Source organism: Apteryx rowi, unplaced genomic scaffold (assembly GCF_003343035.1).
Source record: "Apteryx rowi isolate R43461 unplaced genomic scaffold, aptRow1 scaffold_1189, whole genome shotgun sequence".
NCBI classification, from domain to species: domain Eukaryota; kingdom Metazoa; phylum Chordata; class Aves; order Apterygiformes; family Apterygidae; genus Apteryx; species Apteryx rowi.
In genome coordinates, this window is record NW_020447407.1 from 1 (window position 1) to 23,155 (window position 23,155).

The 23,155-nt window shown below is 54.0% G+C and overlaps 2 protein-coding genes across 2 annotated transcripts in view; one reads left to right on the plus strand and one right to left on the minus strand.

The window, feature by feature from the left end:
* The first annotated feature begins 1,588 nt into the window (after positions 1-1,588).
* GNAT2 (G protein subunit alpha transducin 2) lies at positions 1,589-11,004 on the plus strand. The gene is made up of 9 exons (XM_026084367.1): positions 1,589-1,791; positions 2,774-2,816; positions 3,016-3,157; positions 3,469-3,626; positions 4,188-4,316; positions 4,918-5,047; positions 7,649-7,802; positions 8,285-8,490; positions 9,886-11,004. Exons 1-8 carry the CDS (start codon positions 1,674-1,676, stop codon positions 8,473-8,475), a joined length of 1,065 nt encoding a protein of 354 aa, XP_025940152.1. The 5' UTR covers positions 1,589-1,673; the 3' UTR covers positions 8,476-8,490; positions 9,886-11,004.
* A 1,102-nt stretch (positions 11,005-12,106) lies between these two features.
* Positions 12,107-23,155, minus strand: part of GNAI3 (G protein subunit alpha i3) — a 31,937-nt gene continuing 20,888 nt past the window's right edge. The window contains exons 5-9 of the mRNA XM_026084381.1: positions 17,795-17,923; positions 15,197-15,326; positions 14,485-14,638; positions 13,375-13,584; positions 12,107-13,272 (exon numbers count right to left, since the gene is read on the minus strand). Coding sequence (XP_025940166.1) covers positions 13,394-13,584; positions 14,485-14,638; positions 15,197-15,326; positions 17,795-17,923 — 604 coding nt within the window. The 3' untranslated portion in view covers positions 12,107-13,272; positions 13,375-13,393. The remainder of the gene's footprint in view (positions 13,273-13,374; positions 13,585-14,484; positions 14,639-15,196; positions 15,327-17,794; positions 17,924-23,155) is intronic.

Genomic DNA, 23,155 nt, shown 5'->3' on the forward strand with positions numbered 1-23,155 from the left:
GCCCCAGGACTGTCCCCAAGAGAGGGGACCTCGTGCCCCACCGTTGTCCCCCCGACCCCAGACCCGGCCAGGGGACCGGGGGGGTTTGGGCACGGCATGTCCCCAGCACGCCACATCCCCCCGTGACACCCCGCCACGTCCCTTCCCCGGGGCACCATCACACCGGGGCACCGGGTGTCCCCAGCTGCTCGGTCCCCTTGTGTCCCCTCCGTACCTGGCCCGGTGCGGCAGCAGGCCTCGAGTGCCGGGGGGGGGCGAGTTTCGGCGCAGGGACCCCAACTGTGTCCCCAACCCAGCCGAGTCCCCTGATGCAGCGCTGGAGGAGGGARTATTTTTAGGTGGCCTCGGCGCCGGGGGGGGACGGTGCCCCCCCAGCACACAGGGGGGGATGCTGGCACCCTGCTGTCCCCCACGCCAGCCCTGCCACCCCCCTGGGTCCCCTCCCTGCTCCGGGAGCCCACGGCGGGGGGGGGGCGGGGGGAGAAGGGGACAGGGAGGTGACACCGTCCCCAGGGGCCACCCCCGGGGCCAGGCCGGGGGGACGGCGGGGACGAGGGGCTGCGAGTTGACGCTGGCACCGGCCCCCTCGTGCGTCCCCCCGTGCCGCGGGGGTTCGGCTGGCATTTTAATTAGGCCCCTTTCGTTAGCGCCAAGTTCATTAGCGACTCAGAAGGGGCTTTGTCTCTGCCGGGACGGTGGGGACGGGATGTCCCCGGGCCACCAGCGAGGCGTCCCACCGCCACCGGCACGCGCTCGGGGGACAGCGGGGTGGCAGGGGGCGACACGACCAGGCGGGATATGGGGCAAATAGTGGGGAAAACGGTTACAGGGCATTAAAAAAGGGAAAAAAATGGTATCGCGTGCAGGGATTTACGTGTCCCCTACTCGGACCCCCGGGGCAATAACGGCTCCCGCCCAGGGCGCAGGTGGTGCTGAGCCCCGGGAGGGTGCTGAGCCCGAGGAGGAGGAGGAGGAGGAGGAAGGCTGAGCAGCGGGATCTCCGGGTAAAGCGCTTAAGCCGCAGGAGGGCGAGGGGCCGCCGGCTCCGGGGGGGCTCGTTACCCGCCGGCAGTAATTAGCTCCGCACCCCCAGGAGGAGGCAAACGAGAGGAGCCCGGTTCCCCCCCCCCCCGCGCCAGCACCCGGGGGCCCCCGCGGGTCCCCCTGGGAGATGGGGGCCGGTGAGGGCTGCRTCCCCCCCCTCACTGATGTCCCCAAGGTCAGACCCCCCCCGGCACGGCGGGTTTAGCACCCGTGGGCGCAAGGGACCCCCCCGGCCGCCCCCTGAGCTGTCGCGGAGGAGCAGGGGGCACCCGCGGGTGCTGCCTGCCCCCTTACGTCCCCCCCCCCCGCCAGCATCCCCGAGAAGCTCTTCCTTTTCCGAGCCCTAAGCTTTGCCATTTTGGGCTCGGCTAATTGGATTCCCCCCCCCCCTCCGGGGCGGGATAAAAAGCCCCCGGGCCCAGAAATTGGGTTATCCGTGGGGAATTAAGGGAGAGAGCGCGGGGACAGCCGGCTGGCGAGGACCCAGCGCGGTGCCCAGGTGCCCCCGGCGCCCACCTCGGCCTTTGGGTGCTCCCCGTTCCCAGCCGGCTCCCTGCGCCCGTCCCCCCCCCCGTGAAGAGCTGGAAGAGCCTGGGGACCTAGAGGAGCCCAGCGACCAGGACGAGGCCATGGGCAGCGGGGCAAGCGCTGAGGACAAGGAGATGGCCAAGAGGTCCAAGGAGCTGGAGAAGAAGCTCCAGGAGGACGCGGACAAGGAGGCCAAGACGGTCAAGCTGCTCCTGCTAGGTGAGGGCAGAGGGGACGGTGGGGGGGGGGGGATGTCCGGGAGGACGCGGGAGGCGTCCCTGCGTCCCTGCTTGTCCCGAGGGACCCTGTCGGCACCGGGCGGATGGAGCCGCCGGAGATGAGCGTGGAGGACAAGCAGCCGGAGCGAGGGGACGGGGATGGGGATGGGGGGCTGGTTCCTCTCRCTCTGCTTTTCCCTATCCCGACACGAGCCCCTTCCTGGCAGTGCCGGAGGGGCTCTCGTTAGCCTGACGAGCTCTCATTAGGGTCAGGGTCCCCCGGGGGTGGCGGGGACAAGGGGCAACCGAGCGGCTGCAAGACCAGGACGCCTGGGTCCCACCTGGGGGGGGTCGCTCCAACCTCCAGGGGTGCTTGGAGGCACTCAGCACCCCTAAACCCTGCCGTCACCCRCCGGTGCCGGGCTGGGGGCATCGGCGAGGGGCCGGACCCCGCTCCCGGGCCCATCCGGGTGCTTCCGCAGCCCCGGCACGAGCTGAGGGACAGGTGACGGCAGGGCTGCCAGGATCGAGGCGATTAGCACCCTAATTCCAAGCAGCTTCCCGTTCCGGCTTAAGCCACTTAAAGCACCGACGGCTGATGGCACCTGCGGCGGGTGGGAGACGCGGGAGCCACCAGGGATGGGGCCAACCCTGCGGTCGCCACCGCCTCCGGGGGCCCCGAGCCTCGTCCGGCTCCGGGAGAGAGGGGGGAAGAGAGGGAATCACGGGGACGATGCTGGCGACACGGAGGAATCGGGCACGAGCGAGGCAGGGAGGAAGGAGACAGCGCTGGACGTCGGGTCCCCGAGCAAAGCCGCAGCCGCGATGGTGGGCCTGGGCGAGGGGAGAAACGGGACGGAGAGCAGCTCCGGTCCCCGCGCAGTGCCCATCACCACGGCGTCGGGGCTGCACTCTGCGCCTGCCACCCGCGTCCCTCTCTCCTGCCCCGGCTGGGGCTGAGGTTTGCTCCGTCTCATCCATAGGAGCTGGAGAATCGGGCAAGAGCACCATCGTGAAGCAGATGAAGTGAGTAGGAGCCGCGGCCCCGCGACGGCGGCACCGAGATGGGGAGGGAGAGACCAGGTTGACCCACGTTGGGGGACTCCTTGGTGCCGTGTTGGTGCTGAGCGCCTGCCCCCCACCTCCAGCCGAGTCCYGCGGGTGGGGGGACGCCGGGATGCCGGGCCCGGGAGCGAAGCTGAGCCCCGCGTTTCCGCCCCGCCAGGATCATCCATCAGGACGGCTACACGCCGGAGGAGTGCATGGAGTTCAAGGCCGTCATCTACGGCAACATCCTGCAGTCCATCCTGGCCATCATCCGCGCCATGTCCACGCTGGGCATCGACTACGCCGAGTCAGGGCGAGCGGTCAGTGCCGGCCCCGGGGACACCATCCTTGTCCCTCCTTCCCTCGAATAAACCCCGTCCTGCTCGGGCCGGACCCAAGAGCCGAGGGCGCGAGGAGGCCCCAGGCCACCCAGAGCAGGGTTGGAGACCTTGGTGGCTTCATGCTGCCACCACGCCAGCTCTGGGGCTGAGGCCACCAAGCTTTGGGACCTCTTCAAGGAAAGAGTCCGCGGGGCAGGGGGGGCTTTGGTCCTTTGCCCAGGTCCTTGTTGGGGGGCTGCAGGTGACAACGGGCCCCGCCAGCGCCGCAGCGCTCGTGCTCTGCCTTGCAGGACGACGGCCAGCGGCTCTTCAACCTGGCCGACTCCATCGAGGAGGGCACCATGCCCCCCGAGCTCGTGGACTGCATCAAGACGCTGTGGAAGGACGGYGGGGTGCAAGCCTGCTTCGACAGGGCCGCCGAGTACCAGCTCAACGACTCGGCCGCCTAGTGAGTGCCACCAGGCGCCCAGTGTCCCCTCGCCGCGGGGCCGGGATGCTGCTGCCCCCAAAATGCTGGTGCTCCCTGCAGTTTTCCACCCAACCTGCTTTGGGCCGGCCCAGGTGCCCCTCAAAGCTGCTGTTGAGACAAGCTGGAGGGAGCTGGGGACATGCAAGATGCTCATCAACGTCCTCCTTGTTCTCCACCCCATAACGAGATGTTGCTGCTCCCTCCATCCCCRTCCGCATCCCAGGCTAAGGGCGGCCCCATGGCAGCTGGCTGCAGCCCCGCCGGTCCCACCGCGGCCCCCACGCCGGCCCCRTGGCCTCCCTGGGGACGGCCCGGCCCCGCCAAGCTCCATGGGTGGGGTGAGACCAGCTCTGTGTCATGCGCTAAATATACGCCGCGGTCTCACCGCCCGGAGCAGCCCTCTAACCTCCCGGGAGCCGGGTCTGGCTTTGCGTCACGTAATTGAGGAGCCGGGAGCCAGCCCGCAGCCCTAGCGGTGCCGGGAAGGCTTCGCGTCGGCATCCCGTCACGTGTCCCCCCCCTCCTCCGCGTTGTCCCCAGCTACCTGAACCAGCTGGACAGGATCACGGCCCCCRACTACCTCCCCAACGAGCAGGACGTGCTGCGGTCCCGAGTGAAGACCACGGGCATCATCGAGACCAAGTTCTCCGTCAAAGACCTGAACTTCAGGTGGRTGCAGCGCGCCCCGTGGAGCCCTCCCGGCCCGGGGAGGGGTTGGCAYGTCCCACCGCGAGCGGGGACGCTCCCAGGCCGGCGTCGCGGCTGGTGAGACGTCCCCATGCCACCGCACACGTGGCTCGTGGGAAAGGGGTGGCACGGGGAAAGCCTGGCCATTCCTGGTGTCCAAGGTGCCTTTCCTCCTCCCTCCTCGCACATCTCCTTTGGAGATAGAGGGATTAAAACCCCAAGGAACTGGGGCTGGGAACACGTCAAAAGCTGCTGGAGAGAGGACAGGATTACAGTGGTGGGTGGACGGTGGGAACAGTCGCAGAGATGCACAGAGGAGATGTAGGGGAAATCCTGTAGCAGCTCTAGGATGGATCACCTGCACCAAGAGACCCTCTAGCACGGGGTTAAGGATGAACATAGCAAACATCTCTGTGATCTTTGGGGACCACCAATCCCCCCGTGGTCAGGGATGATCTGTAACTCTGCATGTGTGACACTACCGAGGACAGGGAGATGGTGGCCCCGTCCCAGCCCCAGCGTTAGCCCGCACCGGGGTGGTGGGACCAGCCGTGTCACTGCACCGTCCCCGTCCCCTCCGCAGGATGTTYGACGTGGGAGGACAGAGATCGGAGCGCAAGAAGTGGATCCACTGCTTCGAAGGGGTCACCTGCATCATCTTCTGCGGGGCGCTGAGCGCCTAYGACATGGTGCTGGTGGAGGACGACGAAGTGGTAGGTCACGAGCCAGGCGAGAGCTTGGCGGCAAAGAGCGCGTGCCCCGCTCCCCGCCGGCCAGCCCCGCACCGTAACGTGGACATCCYGGGGGGAGAGGAGCTGGATGTTCCCGGAGGGGAATTAGAGAGGCAGAGCGCCAAGCGCCCCGCGTTTGGACAGCCGCACGCAGGACAGGTTCCTTCTCTGGGTGATCCCAGCTGGATCGCACCCACCTTCGTTTTCAGAGGTGCCCACGACCTGCAAGGCAGCGATGCAAGGGATGGAAGGAGAAATGGGAAAGGGTCGGGAACGGCRGGACGCGACGGAGGGCAGGCAGGGCAGCTCTGCCCCGCTCCATGCCGTGAGCGTGTCCGCATCACCGTGATGAGCGGCCCGAGCAAGGCGAAGCTCAGGACACGGAGCCGTGGCTCCCACCTCCTTGCCGGCAGCGAGCACAAGGAAAAGCAGCTCCCAAACCAGGCCTCCTCCCAGGAGCCACCATCCTACCAGGGAAAACTTCCAGATGCAGCAAAACCGCCCAAGCAAACCCGAAGGAAGCGGATCTGCCCCAGGAAGGGACGAAGAGAGGGCAGGGGGCACCTGGGAGCACCACCGGGGAGGCACCTCTGGAGACCGGAGCCCAGCGAGCCGGGGCGAAGGGGCAAAGCAAATCAGGTTGTTGCCGTTTCCACCGCTATCTGCATTTTGGCCTGACTCCAGGTCCTTCCCCCGTGAACCCAAACCTGACCCCAGCAGAGCAGGAGGGTCAAATACATGTGATAACCCTGGTGGCTCGGCTCTTCAAGCAGCAACCTCCAGAGAAAGGATCTCAGCACCATCCTGYGACGGGGAGAGAAACCAGCCGGCCGGTCGCCCGGTGCTGGTGGGAACCTGCCCAGCGCTGCGACAGTGTGGTCAGGCTTAGCCCCAGGCTAGCTCCAGCCACGCGCTCCGGCCGGAATCCGGCTCGCAGCCGGTCAGTGTGGGCTGCAGCACCGCGAGGCTCCCATCTCCAGGCCCAGCACCACGTAGCCGTGCCCAGCTCAAGGTGGCCCGAGGAAGACCTCAACGCAGCAGCGTTTCTTGTCTTCCAGAGCAGCAGCGGCTGGGCAGAAAACCAGGGATGAGATGCAGCTCTTGCACCCGGGAAGGGAAGCGCGGCTCATCGGGCGTGCCGAGCTCGGGATGCTCCGAGCGGAGCCCCCGCTCCTCCGCCTCGCCAAGGGAGCGTTCACGTGGAAGGGTTGCACATGGTGCAGGGAAAGCGGCTTCAGGAGCAGAGGTGCGGAAAGCAGAACCTGGGGTCCTCGCCCCGGAGCAGAGGCAGCAGCACGCAGAAGGCGAAGAGGAGAGGAAGGACGGAGCATCCGAGGCTGAGGAAGTTCCCATCGCGCTCGGTAAGGTGCCTCGAAACGAAGGAGAGGAYAGAGAGATGCACTCAGGAGCGGTCGGACAGAAGCCACCAGCCGTTAGGTGACGCGATCGACCACGCTCACGTTCACCGCCGGCCCCGAACGCAGAGCAACGCAGCCCTGCGTAAGCCCCTCTGCCGCGCTCTCCTCCTCGGAGAGGTTGTAACGGTTCTCCCCGTGCAGAACGCGCCGGCTTTGGCTAACGCCGCCCCTGCAGGCACCCGGCTTGCAAAAGGGCTCATAAAAAATACAAAAGAGCTGCCAAAACGGGATGTTGGACAAGGCAAAAACACATCCCCGTCGCCTCCAAAGCACRCGGCAGGCAGCCACCATGCAAAGGTGAGAGCAGCCCTGGAGACCGCCTGCTCCCCTGCAGCCTGCCAGCTCCTGCCTGTCCTCTGCAGGGAGGGTGGAAAATCCCCGGGTCAGGCTACGGCTTGCAGCTGGGATGGATCCTCTTCCTCCCAAGGATTCCCCCGTAGCAGATCAGAAACCGTGCATCTGCTATAAAACACGCCTTGCTCTTCCTCACTCCCTTCCAAAGCCACCGTGAGGCCAGAGGGCTACGGTCCGTAAAGGGAATCCTGCAGCACCGCAGCACGATCCGGCCCGGAAGGCCGGGAACTCAAAGCTCTCACTGACCCTCTCCCAGCAGCTGCAACACGGGGCTGCACCGTTTCCTTAACGGGGGCTGTTTCTACAGCTGTTTTCCTGAACAAGACCAACTTAAGCCTTCACTTCTGACCGGCCTAGAAGGCATCAGTGGGGATCAGAGCTCCACGTTGCCTAGAGATGCTTAAAAGCTTTATAGCATCACCYGCTGTCCCGAGCCCAGAGCTTATCCGGGGCTTTTACACCTTTGCACAGCAGGGCTTTGGGGCTATTCACTTAGGCAAGAGAAAGCAGCTTCTCTTGGGCAACCCGGGCTGCAGGCAGAGGACGGAGAACCACTTTCGGTCTGCAATGATTTTGCTGCTGTGATGAACAGGAGCATTGCAGAGCGCTGCTCTCGCCTCCTGCTGCCGGTGCCGGCTTGGTTTGCAGCAATCGGCACGCACCGTTTGCTGCAACGGGAAAAGCTCGCCGAGAGCACCTCTGCCTCGGCAACGGGAGGGTTTGGGCCGAGGGAGATGACCTTCAGGGCAGGCAGCACTCGCCCCGAGCGGTTGGTAAACCGCTTCGTGCCGACGAGTCCGTTTGCTTGCAGAACCGCATGCACGAGTCCCTGCACCTATTCAACAGCATATGCAACCACAAGTTCTTCGCCGCCACGTCCATCATCCTCTTCCTCAACAAGAAGGACCTCTTTGAGGAAAAGATCAAGAAAGTCCACCTCAGCATCTGCTTCCCGGATTACGACGGTGAGTCGGTTCGTTCCCCTCCCCTCGCTGCCTGCGGGGTGACTGCAAAGATGCTGCGGCCTGAAACCTCCTCCCCGCGACCCCCGAAATCAAAGGCGCTTCGCCACCTCCAGTCTGGCAGCGATCGCCGGGGAGCCGACGCGGCRTCTCGGGCTCTAATTGCGCTTGGATCAAATTAAGTCACTAGAGGTGGGAGAGGAGGATAAGGTGCACGTTAACTGCGGCATCTGGAAGCCCTTTGGAAGGACTGAAGGCAGGATAAAACGGCTTTTTCCCCCTAGCTGTTCTCTGCCTTTGAGCAGAGTGCTTCAGTACCTGCAATTCTCAGCCTTCCTCCTCCTCCTGAGGAAGATTTTAAGAGGTTTAACCCATCAAAGCAAGCATTAAGAGGGGCTCAGGTACCCCAGGTTTGAGGGGCTGCGGGCAGCTTAGTCTTCCCGAGCAGAGCATCTTATYGGCCGAATCACTTCCTCCCTCCGCAGGTCCCAACACATTCGAAGACGCAGGAAATTACATCAAGACCCAATTCCTTGATCTGAACATGCGAAAGGACGTCAAAGAAATCTACAGCCACATGACCTGCGCCACAGACACGCAGAACGTCAAGTTCGTGTTCGACGCGGTCACGGATGTCATCATCAAGGAGAACCTCAAGGACTGCGGTCTCTTCTGAGCACCTGCGCGGCAGGTACTCCTTCGAGACAGCCGGCGGCAGAGGCGGGTTTCGGTTGCAAAGAACCGAAAAGAACCTCTTTTAACCACAAAAAAGAGCTTGGGGGGAGGGGGGGGCTGATGGAGGGGGGGATGACAGAGCAGCAGAGCCCACAGCCAGCCCCAGCTCCACAGCCAGTTTTGCCACTGAGGGCAAGGAGAACCCCCTCGCCACGGCGGGGGTCTCCCGGGCTTCGCTGGGAGGCGTCTCGGTCCCGAAATCTCCTCTCTAGGGGGCAAAAAAAGCAACCCGGTGGGGGATGCGCTGGGACCGGCAAGGAAGAGCCTGTTTGCAATGCTGCTAGCTCCAGTGGGAGGTTAGCGCTCCCCCTGCGGAAAAGCCGGGGTTTGGTTTCCTGCCCGCCCCCTTCCCGAGCACGAGTGGGCTCACTGTTTATTATTTTGAAGCAGCCCGAGAAAGGGGGAAAAAAAAAAAAACAGTTCACACCCTTGCTGGCAGAGAGAGAGACGAAAACAGCTCGTAGCCCAAAATTACGCACCCAAGCAAGAGCTGATCGCGTTATCGCGGGGCCTCGTGTTGCCACAACACGGCGAAGGGTGCCACGCTGGCGCTCTGCTCCGCCGGTTTGCCCACGGCAGTTTCTAAGCCTCGGCTAGTAGGAGTAATTTGAGTTATATCCAACTGCAGGGGGGGGAACGGGCACGGGAATTACCCGCCGCGTTCTGCTTCAGACGGCCTTTTAGCTAGTCAACGCGAGGGTTTTCGGAGGGTTTATTCCCAGATTGGTTCATGCCGAGCAGGCATTTGCCCGCTACCCAGAGCGGCATCGGAGAATTTCTTCCTTCCCTTCCAAAACGGCTTTCAGCCACTGGCTTCGATACTTTGTTTTTCAGGGAGCAAAGCGAGCAATCGCAGCTCGCCTCGTCCTTGACCATTAATAGAAAGGCAAGAAAAATAAAGCAGGAAGGCAGCTTCCCCGCGGGCACAAGTGGCCTGCTATGGGGGGGGGGGGGAGAGGTAAAGCCCTCGACTTAAGCTCTGCATTGTACGCTGTGAACAAAACCACTTTCTAATCAGAGCGTTCAGCAGCCTCCAAACGGCAGAATACCCACTTTGAGCATCGAGGAGAAAATAAATACCACGGCGAGGCAGCAGCTTGGGAGGCCCTGCATTTTCCCAGGGTCGCATGCAGCAGCAAAAGCCGCAGAGGTTGAGCAGCTAGGGAATACCGGGTTTAGCATTTATACCATCCCTGCTTTCAGGCTTTTTGCTACTGCCTGGGTCAAACTATTTAAGGCAACGAGTTTTTACAGAAGGTTTGCTTCTCTCTACCAACCTTTTCCGATGGCTAGGCTATGAAGTTAAAACCTCAGCTGTGTTAACCACCTCTTCTTTCTTCCTTCCTGCTAGGAGAGAAAATGACTATTTAGCATCACCGTTCTGCTGAGCAGAGCCAAAAGGATTAAGCAAACAAGTTGCTTGGACCCGACTTTTTCTAAGAGCAGCCCAACCAAGCCTCATACTTTCAAGACCAAAATAGGAAGGGGCTGCAGCTGAACTTCCTGCTCCTTCACGGCTATTTCCTTCCCTATTTTTTTTTCCTCTCTCTCTTTTTTGAAAGAAAGAAAACCCTGCTCTCTGCAGTGCTTGAAAATGAGCATTTATAAGTGTGATCCGGAGGGGTTGCCGCACCGAGGAGAAGGCAGGCCCTCGTACGCCAACCAGAATAGATACCGAGCCCTCGTACTTCCACCCTGCCGCAGCTGCAGCTGTGCAATAAGTCATAGATGGGGAAACCCAAAAGCAATGTTTCTGCAGGAGCCAGGGCAAGGCAAAGCCCCTGCCCTTCCAAGGGCCAAAGGCCAAATCCTCCTTCTTCCACATTACCAAAGCGTAACTGGACTGAATTGGGAGTTTCTGGGGAAGGTGGATGCTGGCACAAAGCCCAGTTATCTGCGAGTCAATTCCCGGTAACCAACCTCAGTCCTTCTGAGGAAGATTTTTTTGTTTGTTTTCCTTGCTGTAAATAAGTCCCTAGACTTAATTCCTCAGAAAAATTTTCCCCTGGAAAAAAAGTTAACAGCTGAAGATCCCTGCAATTGTGCAATCTGCCCCCAAACAGCCTTAAGTAGCTGAGGGACCGTTTCTAGTAGCCATCGTTCTCCGTGCAGACCCCATCTCTTCCCACTCTCCCTGTGTCGCCCACCCTAGGTAGCGGCACAGATCCCAGCTCGGCCGTTTGCCTGCTCCCAAGACCACTGGTCACGTTGCTTCACCGCCTTGAGGTGCAAAGTCGCAGAAGCAGGCAAAAAGGAGTACGTGCGCTAGGGTCCAGAGAATTTATCGCACCTAGAGAAGAGGAACAGGGTCAGATAATCTTTCAAGTAACCATTTCCTCTTTCTCATTCCGCTATTTAGAGCTGTATTTGCTCTTTACTGCTTGTAAATAAACCTGCACTGTTACTGTAGACAAGAAGTCTTGTATCTTCTCCGTGTTTGCTGCAGAGAATCACATACAGCTTCATTTAACTGTAGGAGGAAAAAATAAAAATAAATATGCACGAACTGGATGTCTATCATTACTGCCCATTCGATTCCTCTGCAATTGTTTCCAAGCCCCTTCCTCGCATCTGAAACCTCAGATCAAGGAATACTTTGCATTCTTCGCCCTGAGCCACATTCCAGAGTCAGCGCACATATGGATCCCCCGCCGAGATCAACCGGGGCCCATGTGCAGCACAGAGCAGGGCCACCGCCGGCTTCCTGAGCACCAGATCCAGATGGATGCACAGGTGCCAGGCATGCCAGGTCACCACCGACCGAAAAGCGATCCTGCTTAGGAGCAGAAAGCGGGCAAGTTTTTCCCAATTGGGAAAAACACGTGTGCTCAGACCCTCGAGAGGCTGTGCCTCCGGCGCAGCTCCGATACGCAGTCGGGAAGCACCGCGCTGACGCACGCCACCATTACGTGAGTTTTGCACGGGTTTGTTTTAAAAGACAAGGTGAACTCTTCCACGCATTGCTATGCGGCTGAAGTAGAGCCTCAAGGCTTGTCTAAAAGGAAATGTTAGACAGGCAGTGGAGCTCAAGGCAATCTGGGGAAAAAATTCAGATTATATACACACTCTTTATAGCTACTGAGCACTGCTGCACATTAGAAATGCGACAAATACGATGGGGTAGACATTTACAACACCTAGAAGCATCCCTGAAATACATCATTCTTGCAGTGCTGTATTTCGAGGCAAGCATCTTCGAAGATGGGTTGTCTTTGCCTCACGTAACAGCAGTCCAGAGCAGTCATTTTTCCATCAAGTTTGAAAGATGAAATAAGACTTGTGCTATTAATAAGCAGCAAGCGAACCATCTGCCAATAATCCTGATGAATGACTGGATGTCTGCTGTTCTCCATCTGTGCCAGCACAGCGCAAATCTTTGGGAGCAGCAGAACTGGCTGCGCGCACAGCACCGACAGCCACATATTATAAAGCAGGAGGATCCTTCCTTAGCCTGTCCCCTTAATTACGCCCACTCTCCACCGAGCTGCCTACCTTCTTTCTCCAACCAGACCGGCAAAGCACAGAAGAGGGAAATATTTCTGGAAGAGTTAAGAATAAACTAGGGAAAAGGCTAAACTGTTTACTCACCATTTTAATACTGCCAACAACTATAACAGATTGGAACTGTACACATGACAAACTGGGAAAAGAGTCTCAATGCAATGGTTCAGCAAAGGAATGTACTGACTGGTTATGAACATTACTACAGTAAAAACAATGGCAAACAGGAATTTGGCACCACATATACAAAGTAAAGGCATGCTGTCAATACAGTTTAGAAGTCTCTGAACAGAAAAGGCCCTGGTAAATGCAGAACGAGGTGCACCCTTTACAAAATTGCCCATGGGTTTAGACCAAAAAAAAACGCACAAGAATCCAAGTGGCTGATTTAGTAGCTCTGTAGCAGCACATATTTTCCATCCAGTTTGGGGCTCCACGTTTCATCTCTCCAACCGATGCAGCCCAAGTACGCATTCACCAAGAAGCTGGCTTTATGCTTACCACGCCAGTATGAGTCTCAATTTGGACATCAGCATAAACCACATTCACCCCCAACTACAAGCTAAAAAGACTTTTTTTAATCCTTCTACAGAAGCTTCTTTCAAAAGCCTTATGGTATTTGTAGCAGGATGGTAACAAATTACACATCAGAAAAAGCCGAAGCTATCACCATAAGAGCTCTAAGGATCCTTTAAGTAGTTGCAGAAATATTAAATTCTGACCATACCAAGTGTTAAAAACAAAGAGTTCCTGCTAAGAGGAATACTTTCTGCATGATCTGGTCACATGTGCATAGTTAAGTGATTTTTTTTTGTTTGTTTTTATTTTTAAAACAAGATTTGTTTGCAAATAAAGAAATAAAATCTAGTAAAGTTATAGTTTTCTTGATGGAAAAAACCTTAAAAACAGACTAGTGGTGGCTTGTTAACCAAAGAAAGAGAGAAAGCTACATATTGAAGGTCTGGAATCCAGCACCTCAACTTCACAACAGCTGTACACATTTGAGAGTATGTCATCCAGACGACGCCAGGATGATCTAAGTCACACTAACAGTTGTTCCATTTTGATCTAACTTCAACATCCCATATCAATAAAAAGGTCCCTAATACAGAAGATTGTGCTAAAGAATGCAACGATTCTGCATGCTGTTTTCATTTTTCCCTGGTCCTGTTCATGCTTGCAGCTGTCCCCACGAGGCAGCAAAGAGTCTGGTTCTCAAAACGCCACATCGTAAAAACTGAAAAGAGAACACCGAGCGTTAGTGAGGTACAAGGCAAAGGCAGACCAAGCTGGTGTGCAACGCTTAAACTTTACGAGCAGCCAAGCAGCTCAGTTTTACCTTCTTCCCTCACCCCTCCTCAATAGAGTCCACATTCCTTCAGGTTGTTTTTAATGATAACATCTGTAACGGCATCAAACACGAACTGCACGTTCTTAGTGTCAGTGGCACAGGTGAAGTGCGTGTAGATCTCCTTGGTGTCTTTTCTTCGGTTCAGATCTTCAAACTGACACTGGATGTATGCAGCTGCTTCCTCATACGTGTTGGAGCCTGAAAAAGATAAGATGCCTTACTTTGGCCAGCAGCTCACAGCAGAGAGTTTTGACACAGATCTTTTAAGTACATATTAAGCTGCTTGCAACCATCTGCCTTATCCAGCTACAAATCCAAATCCACCATTAACCCTTTCTTGCAAATCTGAATTCTATTCCCAGCTTCTGGCCTGGTCAATGACCTTGGACAAGTCATTCACTTCAGCAACGCACTGACTTCTTCCCACTCCAGCCTCCCTGCCCAGAGATGGGAATCAACATCTCTGTAAACAATTTGGAGATCTAAAAGGGAACATTGTATACCGGCAACAATAATGCTTCACGCTAGAAACACGCGCTTCACATCAGAAGAGTGACAAGCGATAGGAATAAACAGGTTTGAAGGAAGGACCATTTCAAAAATCTAAACGCCTCAAGCACCGATTAGGAAAGCATCATCCCTGCACAGGCCACAACAGGGACAGGCTGCAGAATAGACTATTGCGGAAATGCGGACACACAAGGCTGAACAAGTGCCTTAGCCATGATCTGGATAAGTTCTGTAGCCTCTAAAACTGAAGTTTAATTAAAGCATTGTCCTAATAAGATGTAGAAAATGCAGAGTGACCCCGATTTGCTTAAGTGCAATACTATTAAATGTCTTTGCTATTCAATATTCCAGGCCATGAAGCACATGAACGAATGCCATTCCAAACCACAGACATGCAAGACCACATCCCTTCTGAGAAATGGTGCTATCAGCTAACTGGACAGCCCTACGATGTAGTCCAAGGGACAGAGCTAAGGGAATAAGGAGGAAGACAAGCTTTTAAGTTATCTTGGATTGTGTAGGCTTTAACTGACCCATTCCTGGTCCTGGTGATACAAATAAAATGCAGTTCCATCAGCCCAACCTTACCTGTGTACTCTGGATAGCAGATTGTTAGTGGGCTTTTCTTGATCTTTTCTTCAAACAGGTCTTTCTTGTTCAAGAAAAGAATGATTGACGTGTCTGTAAACCATTTGTTGTTACAAATGCTGTCAAAGAGTTTCATACTCTCGTGCATCCGGTTCTGAAAAGCAAAATGAAAACAGTGATGCATCGTTCCAAAGTTATTAGGGGAGGATGGGGTGGGGAGAACAGACAGGCTTTAGTACAAAAGCCGGTAGACTAAAGTGTCAAGCGTCACTGCTGAAAAATGCACCACAGACATCGCTGCTGCCACTTCATCAGGAAGAGCGTGGCGTGACCCTGAGCAGAGGTCAGTTTGCCTCCCCATCCTATAACGTCTCCCGGATGGGTTTGCTCCTCTGAGGAGGTGCCCATGCCTAGTGGAACCAGCTGCAGTGACAGCACCACAAGATACCTTCCTGTAAACAGGCCCTGGAGAAAAGTCTTATTTCTGCATTCGGGAGCAAGATACTGCTGTAAGGAAGTACTCATCTTTACAGCTTTCCTGCCAGGTCACTTAAAAAAAAATTGCCCTATAACAGCATTTCAAAGACCCAGGAAAGCAAATAGAGCAAGACAGAGCCTGTATCCTACTTGGCAGAGACTCTCTGAACTACCTTCCACCTCACTTCTCCCAAGCGCAACGCAGCCAGGCATCCGTAACTCCTCAGTAACATACCATCTCCTCGTCCTCGGCCAAGACGAGGTCGTAATCGCTGAGGGCCACACAGAAGATGATCGCTGTCACACCTTCAAAGCAGTGGATCCACTTCTTCCGCTCTGACCGCTGGCCACCAACATCAAACATCCTAGGAGAGGCAGAAGAACCATCTCAGAAGCTATGGAGACCTCCCTCCCCGGCACCCACCCTGTTTACAGCAGATGGAGAAGGCTCACCTATATATGTACTTCCGAACAAGCAGGGCACAGGGGAAAACAGATACACAACCTTCCATCAGCAAGGTCAACCACTCAAAGCCTCCAGTCCGGCATACATCAGGAGAACTCCCTTTTTTTTTTTCCCCCCCCATCAGATTTTTTTCCTCTTTAGAAAAATTTCAGCAGGAAGAACTAGAGGTTCACCTGCATCGCTATGCAGAAGTCTGCTGATTCACCAGGGCATACTCCATTTGTTCTCGGTCTCCTATTTCCTTAGCAACAATCTATTTGCTTGACTGGACTCCAGACACCTACTCATCGTCAGCTCTTCCAGTTAATTAAATCTGTGTCTGACGGGATTATCTGGAACATACTACCTATATGCTACTATTGGGACCCAGAGAAAAACTGATGAGGTTAAGCAACAATTTTATGTATTAAAAAAAAAATGTGAGTTTAGAGACTTCAGGAAGAATTAGAAAACTTAATGAATTTCTGGGCAAAAAAAGAAAAAAAAAGCAAGTTTCTTGGAAAGTTTCAACTAAAGTATTTTAATGAGAAGCAGTATTCCTCACTATGCTCTGATGGGCTGCAACTTAATCAAATCAAGTCAGATACAAGTCAATATCCAAGAGCTATGAAAATCATAAACATTGATTTGTTTTCAGAGCAAACAGACAGGCAAGAGAGAAACTTTCCAGCGTGGGCCAAAAGTAATACAATTTAATAATACCAAACAAGGGAACCAGTAGGGCAGCTCAGCTAACTCCAATCTTCTATTTAAGATAAACCATCCCAGCGGACTACAGCAGGAAAGACGAAAATCTATACGAAGTTACAGGCTATTTACTTAGCTTGTATTATTTGCCATTATCCTCTGCTGAGACATCTGGAAAGAAACAGCATCCTTTACAACTCCGCTTCCCCAAGCTAATCCAAATTCAAGTCACAGTTGTACTAAGGCTACCTCAGCCCATTATTAATGTCTGAGATTTCACATCAAGGCTTCCGCTGCTGGAAAGATGGCAGCTTCAGGGTTTAAGATGCATTAATGCTTTCCTCTGCGGAGCACATCCCTCCGAGATGAGACGCCTCGCATCTCAAGCTCTGCACAAGATCAATTACTCCAGGCAGGCTTGGGAAAGGGCAATTCCCCACTTGGCAACAGGGAGGTACGCTTAGGAGCGCTCAACCGTTTTGCTTTAAACGAAGGGTTAAACTGATTAAACCGAGTGTGCCTGCTACCTCCAGCTCACTCGTCCATTAGTCAAACATGATGCTTCTTAAGAGAGCACTGCACGCTGCAGCTGGAAACACTAATCCCAATACATCATGGTGGAAGACAAGTTCCCCCTGGACTAACCAGACTATTTATATAGCATAAATAGCTCTGTGATGCAAAGCGCTTAGGCATTTTTGGTTAAGCGATTCACAAGTTAGACCGTTCAGAAGCCAAAACGCTACCATTCTCCTGAAAAGCATGCAAAAAATCAGGTTTTCTAAGCAACATGTAGGTTTTGCTCTAGCTCCTTCAAACTGTTGTCAAACACAAGCTCAAAATAAGTCAACAAATGCTTAAAGGCCTTGAGCAGACTTAAACATTGCTATAGAGGAAGATAACTGGCCCGAGACACAGACGCTGCATTTTCCTACCTCCACTGGACACGACACTAATGCCCAGCAAACGGGGCTCTAGGCTCTACGTCACGAGGGCGCTTGGGATCCAAAGCGAGGATTTTCTAAAGAGCAGGTCAAGAGCGGAGAAGCAGCTAAACTGCACACTAGCAGCCACTACGCAGGTTAGAGGGAACTCGATTAGTGATACTCAAGGGACACTGCCAAGGCCAGGCTTGATACCTGAACCCTTCAAAGGCTGGATTTAGCATGCCGAGAGGGAGGACAGACAGGTCCCAGCCTCTGCGGCGTCGCACAAAGGCGCCCAGTGCCCGGCACACTTCTGCACGCCCCAGGCCTGCTCTGCAGCAAGTGTCAAGTCAGCACAGTCATCGAAAGCTTTGCAGAGGACATCATGCAGCCCAGAGCCGAGACCGGGCCTTCGGGGAGAACTCCATCTTCCACTTCAAAGGAAGGGGTTAAATTCAAAACTCAAAATCCAGCAGTCAGTGTCCTTTTAGTATGGTTTTGATCCTGTAAACAAGCAGTCAGTACCTGTGTCTGCGATTCCAACATAAAAGCAGCTGAAAAGAACAGAAGAAGGCGAATAAAAGTCAAACCGGTATCTCCAGTGAACAACGCCAGGAGAGAGGGAGTTTAACGGAGGCAAGGAGGACAGTTAAAACCAAGCAAGAAGTTTTGCAGTGCAGGCGGGGAACCTACCACCACCGAGCACCAAAGAAATCGCTGCAGTCCCCAGGGACCAGCGGTGCCCTTCACTTACTTGAAGTACAGGTCCTTGAAGGTGAAGTGAGTCTCCACGATGCCTGTAGTTTTAACTCTGGTCCGCAGAACATCCTGCTGAGTCGGAATATAGGTCGGCTGGGATATTCTATCCAAGTCATTTAGGTAACTAAAGCAAAAGAGACAACACAAGACGCGCTTTTTTTAGTCCGCTTGCTTGCTATAAATCTTTTATAAATTGCAGAAGAAAGTCACCATGAAGTTTATTCGTCTTCTTCATACGGTACAGCTCTCAAACACGCAAACGGACAAACACACTCACCCCCCGCCCCGCTCTAGCCCAGGGTTTTCTACACTCCTCATATCACCTTACAGCATGCGCTGGGTAGAGTTTAGCTAGTCGGGGAGCAAAGTCTAACAACAGGAGAGCACGAGAGGTACTGCAGATGCAGAAGCCATGCCAAGAGCAGTATCTCTTGGGGCAATTCAAAGTAGTCAAGGTCTTCCACATCAAAGCGCAAGGTAATAAATCCAGTGGCTCACTTTAAAAGGCGAGAATATATTAGATGAAACAGCAGGAAAGGATTAAGTGTAAAGAACTACCCCCAAAACAGGGGGATTCATTTACCTACTTTAGCAACAGCAAGCTAACAGCTAAAGGTGCCTTCTCCTGGCTTTCTGGAGGACACAGCAGAAAGTTACTCGCTTTTAAAGCTGCAGATCTAATAATCTTAACACGACCTGAAGCACAGCTGCCTTCCTGCTCCAGGAGACCGCTGGAAACCCGTGTGCCTCTCCCAGCTAGCCACACAAAGCACGCCAGCTCCCCTAAAGGCCGCTGGGAGGAATCGGTTTCTCTGCAGCATCACAGCAGCGCGTCCACTGAGACCCCCCCCCCCCCCCCAGCTAATTCCAGCTTCGGCACATTCCCTTTGAAGTTCGGCTCTCGGGCACATAAGCATCAGCATATATCATCTCTGACCAAGTCGTAAATCCTGCTCTAGCCAACAACATCTCTGAGCTCATTTTCTTCTGTTAAGGGGAAGGCGAAGGTCTTCTGCTCCCACGGAGCAAGAGAGGATTACTTAATCCAACTCCATTTTGAAGGGGCTGGAAGCAAGCGTCAGCCTCCTCCATGCACAGCTGCCAACAGCGTTATCCCTAACTGCTTTGGCCCCGTCRGTACCAGGAGCGTTTTTATCCGATACAGTGTTGTACAGCTGTGAGATTTTGCTAGTTTTACACGAGTTTAAGAAATCCTGCCCTCCCAAAGACTATCGCAGAGCAGTTGTCAGCCTGGCATAGCTATACGGCAGGGAGCGATGCCAGGAGGCCCAGATTTCACTCGCCTTCAGACATCACCAAGCAGGCGACGTACCGCAAGTGACATCTCGCCCCTCCATCAGCTTCCGCGTTCGACGGCGGCATTTCCTTTGGCCAAGAACGCCAGCAGGCATTCRCAGAGCGCTGACCTATTTTCCGAACCCCAGAAGAACCCAGCCTACCTTCCAGGCTCCTGCCTGCGCTCGCCTTGAAGTACGGCTTTTCTCAAAAAGCTGGTATCTGCGAGCGGTTTTAGCCCCAAAAGGGCCGACTGCCCTCACTCCGTTCTTCTGTTCAGTGGGATGACAGGTTTGTAAACCGCTCTTTCATCGGAAACACGGTACCTATAACTCATACTTGGGACCAGTTTTAGTTTCAGTTTAGTGAAAACTGCATCAGTTCAGAAATATTTCTGCTGAGGAAGTAACACACCCAGTTTTGTTTTGTTTTTTTTTCCTCTTTTCTATCAGCATGAGTCTAGCTACACAGACTAGATGGAGACGTGCTTCAGCCATGCCCTAGACCACAACCACCCTAGCAACAAAACACCCTTGGAAGAAAAAAAAACAAAAAAAAACAAAAAAAACCACTACAAATCGAAATGCAAAGAAAATAAATGAATTAAACAACAGCATTAACAGTGAATACTAGGGCATGGTTGCTCAGAAACTAACAGAGAGGGAAGCGCTACCTAAAAACCAAACTGGCAACTTTTAAGTGATCCGGGCAAGCCACGTGGCCTGTATCAAAGCCAAGCTGTTAAATGATAAATGCGCGAGCTGAAGCTGTAAAGCATCTGTCCACAATTGCCAACTTTCAGCATCAGAAGTTTGAGCAGCGAAACTGGTATAATTCCTATTCAGTCTTTTTAAGCACCCACTGAGGAGTGAATAGACTCAGGCAACCTCCGTCAAATGAATTGCAAAGTGCCACTTGAACGCTCGCATACCAATTAGCGGAACAAGGTGCATCAGATGAAGCAGAGCTGTATCTGCAAGTTCCCTTAGAAAAAAAAAACACACTTTGCCAAATTAATTCCAGGGAGACTCGAAGGACAAATACGAGATCCCACGAAAACAACCTAAGCAGTTGGAATACCAGGCACAGGGGATTTTTTGGTACCGGAAGAGCCAACTGATGCGTGCATGTTGCAGATCTGCACGGCCTCCTCCCTTTTCTCATGCTTGAACGCCACCTTGCACAGACAAGCTTGCAAAAAAAGGTTTTACACCCTAGAAATTATGGTTTGGGCAAAAAAAAAAAAAAACGCTGACCGAAAAGCCTAACTCATGTTTGTCTAAATGACCCTCCAAGCTTTTCCGGGACATCCTGAGCCAGTCCTGGCACTGGTTCAATTCCTCCATGTGCAAGGATTTGTGGTTCCAGGCTGATCAGAAAACCCGTCAGCTTCAAAAAAAAATAATCGGAGACAGGGAACCGACTTCTCACCGCTCTGCTCAGAAACGCTGACAGCGGCGGAAGGATGTCCTGAAACGGAGAGCGTTCAGCTGGGGAAGATAACGCCGTTCCCCTCCTCCACAAGCTCGCGTGAGCCCTGGAATGGTATTTTCCTAACAATTCAGCCCGTTTAAGTGCTGGAAAGCAGGCTTTCAAAGCCAAAAACATGGCCGAAAGCTCCAAAAGATTCGTACAAAGCATTTATTATGAAAGACTAGCCACAGCTTGAGCTACGGGAGGGAGGGAGGGGCTGTCGCCAAGGGCGGAAGGGAGAGCGGCGAACAAAAGCCTGCCTTCAGACGCCGCGCCGGGGAGCCGAGGCGAGCGGGCAAACAGCAGGTCAGGTATCCAGGTGGTCTCTGGTTGTCCCCACCAAACACGACGCTTTCAAGCAAGATTATCAAAAGAACGAGCGTCAGTCGGAAGACGCAAGCAGCGATGTGTCGTTCCCGCAGAGGCTGATGGCTCACGCAGACTTAGTCATCTATAGCCAAGTCTTCCTGCACCAAGAAAATAGGTGAAGATCGGGTGATACCCACATCTAAATATTAAGAGATCCGCTTCTTTCACGGAAGTCTGCTTCCTCTTTCCCCTTACGCTTCGCTGGATTTTGGCAGATGACGACATTAAGCAAAGCAGAAAACAAGGTATCGGAGCAGCATCTCCGGGAAGAGGGAATGTTGCATGTTATCTTTATTAATTTGAATGCTCATTTGGTCCAAGTGAGCCAGGCCCCAAGCCTTCACCAGAGGCTTTTTTCAGATGGAAAAGCTTGCTTCTAAAAACTTGAGCCGTGATCCCAAGGTGATGCTACTTAAAGGGAATCACAAGAAAGCACCAGGATGCAAATGAGAGGGCAATGCCCTGCAAGCTTTTACTTGAAAGCAGAGAGGAGAGGAAAGAAAAAAAAAAACACACAGAAATAATCTAGGTTTTACCCAGTCTCATGAGTGTCAGGGAATTTAGGCCAAAATTGCCACGTGGGAGTGAGACAAAATATGCCAGGATAGATAACGGTTTGTCAGAAAGTGTGCTAATTGCCTGTGAGCCTGCAATAGTCACCTACAGTATCTGCAGACTGATGCCTGCATTAACTTTGGAAGAATAGTGATACCAGCAAGCGAGATATTTTAAGAGCACTATCTGCTTACCTACATTTCCAAGTAGGAGACAGAAGTAATTGCAGAAATGTGTAAGACAGTAATATGCCCAAGTATCCACACTGCTGCATGATCAAACAGGGTTTTGGGCTTTGTAGCTATTAAACCGAGAATCGCGCGTGAACTTTGAACCGCTCCTGCCCAGTACTGATCCTAGGGACAGGAGCGGAGAGCCGTTCTCTGAAATGGTAGATAAGTAAGAAATGGGAAGTTGCAGTAGGGCAGCTAAAATTATAGATGTTTGAAATACAACATCAGGAAGCAAAACAGTTGCTAGAGGGACAACAAGACGGCGATGCAAAGCGGGCTGCTAACTGATCATCTACACGAGCGCTGGAACGTCCGCGCTTCTAGACCGAGAGTTACTCAGTTCCTCAGAAAGCAAGAGGAAACACGCAGAGCTCGCAGCACTCGTCACTCCGACGAGCGTCATGACTCAAGCCACCTTTGAGAGCTCACCCCCGCCCTCTGCTTATGCGTTTCAACACCGTTATTACAGTTACCTCCTCTCCTCCCACGCGGCCGCTTGCCTCAGGCCGTGCAATAGGTAGGGACCCTCGCCCGCACAAGCGGAAGCGCTCAGYGAGGCAGGGAACAGCAGGCAGAAGAGTTTTCGGGACAGTTCAGCGCTGCCCTGAGCACCGCCTTGGCGCTCTGCCACGGAGCTGCTGCGCGATGTTAGTCACGGCACCTACTTTTCATAAGCGGTCGCTCATATGTTCCTCTTTTTCCTGGGCGTCTCGCAAGAGGCCCCGAGGTCTGACCCGAAGCGAGGAGCAGCGCTCAGTTGCTGCAAGTCAGCATGAGCCATGCTTGAAGCGACGCGCTGCTGAATTTCAGCCGAGAAAACCAGCACAAATTTATGGGATGCTAAGCCCGGGCTTTCAGTCCTGTTTGCAAGAGGAGTTGAAAGGAGGAGGGAGGTGGAATTCCCCTAGGCAAATTTTGCCAAAAGCTAGCACGCATGCGATCACCACCACGAGAAGAGCCTGCAAGACGCGCGTCCTTTAAGCACGGACACGGGAACTGAGTAACAGCAGAAAGTAAGGCAGGTCAGGAGCACGCTCAACAAGAAGAGGAGAAAACAGCGACTGACTGCTCATTTGGCTGGCTTATTCTGTACCCCAGTAAGGCAGGGGTCCTGCGGGGAGGAAAAAAGAAACCAGGACTTTAACTGTGGCCTCGTGCTCTGCACTGAAGAGGTTCTCGCTCACGGCGGCTCCTAACTTCTGAGCTGCTCAGCTGTGAATTTCAAGAACGCTCCTTTAATGCAACTTGGTCTTAGGACAGGAAACAAAATTCGATCAGGCGTATATCAGAATAATATCGCATGGGTCATCAACAGGCTGGAGATCTGCCGTGCAGATTTGACACCAGCCCACTAGAATAACTCTTCAGAGCACTTGTGTCTGCACACATTAGTACCAGAGATGGGACACAAGCAGGTTGTGGATATTTAG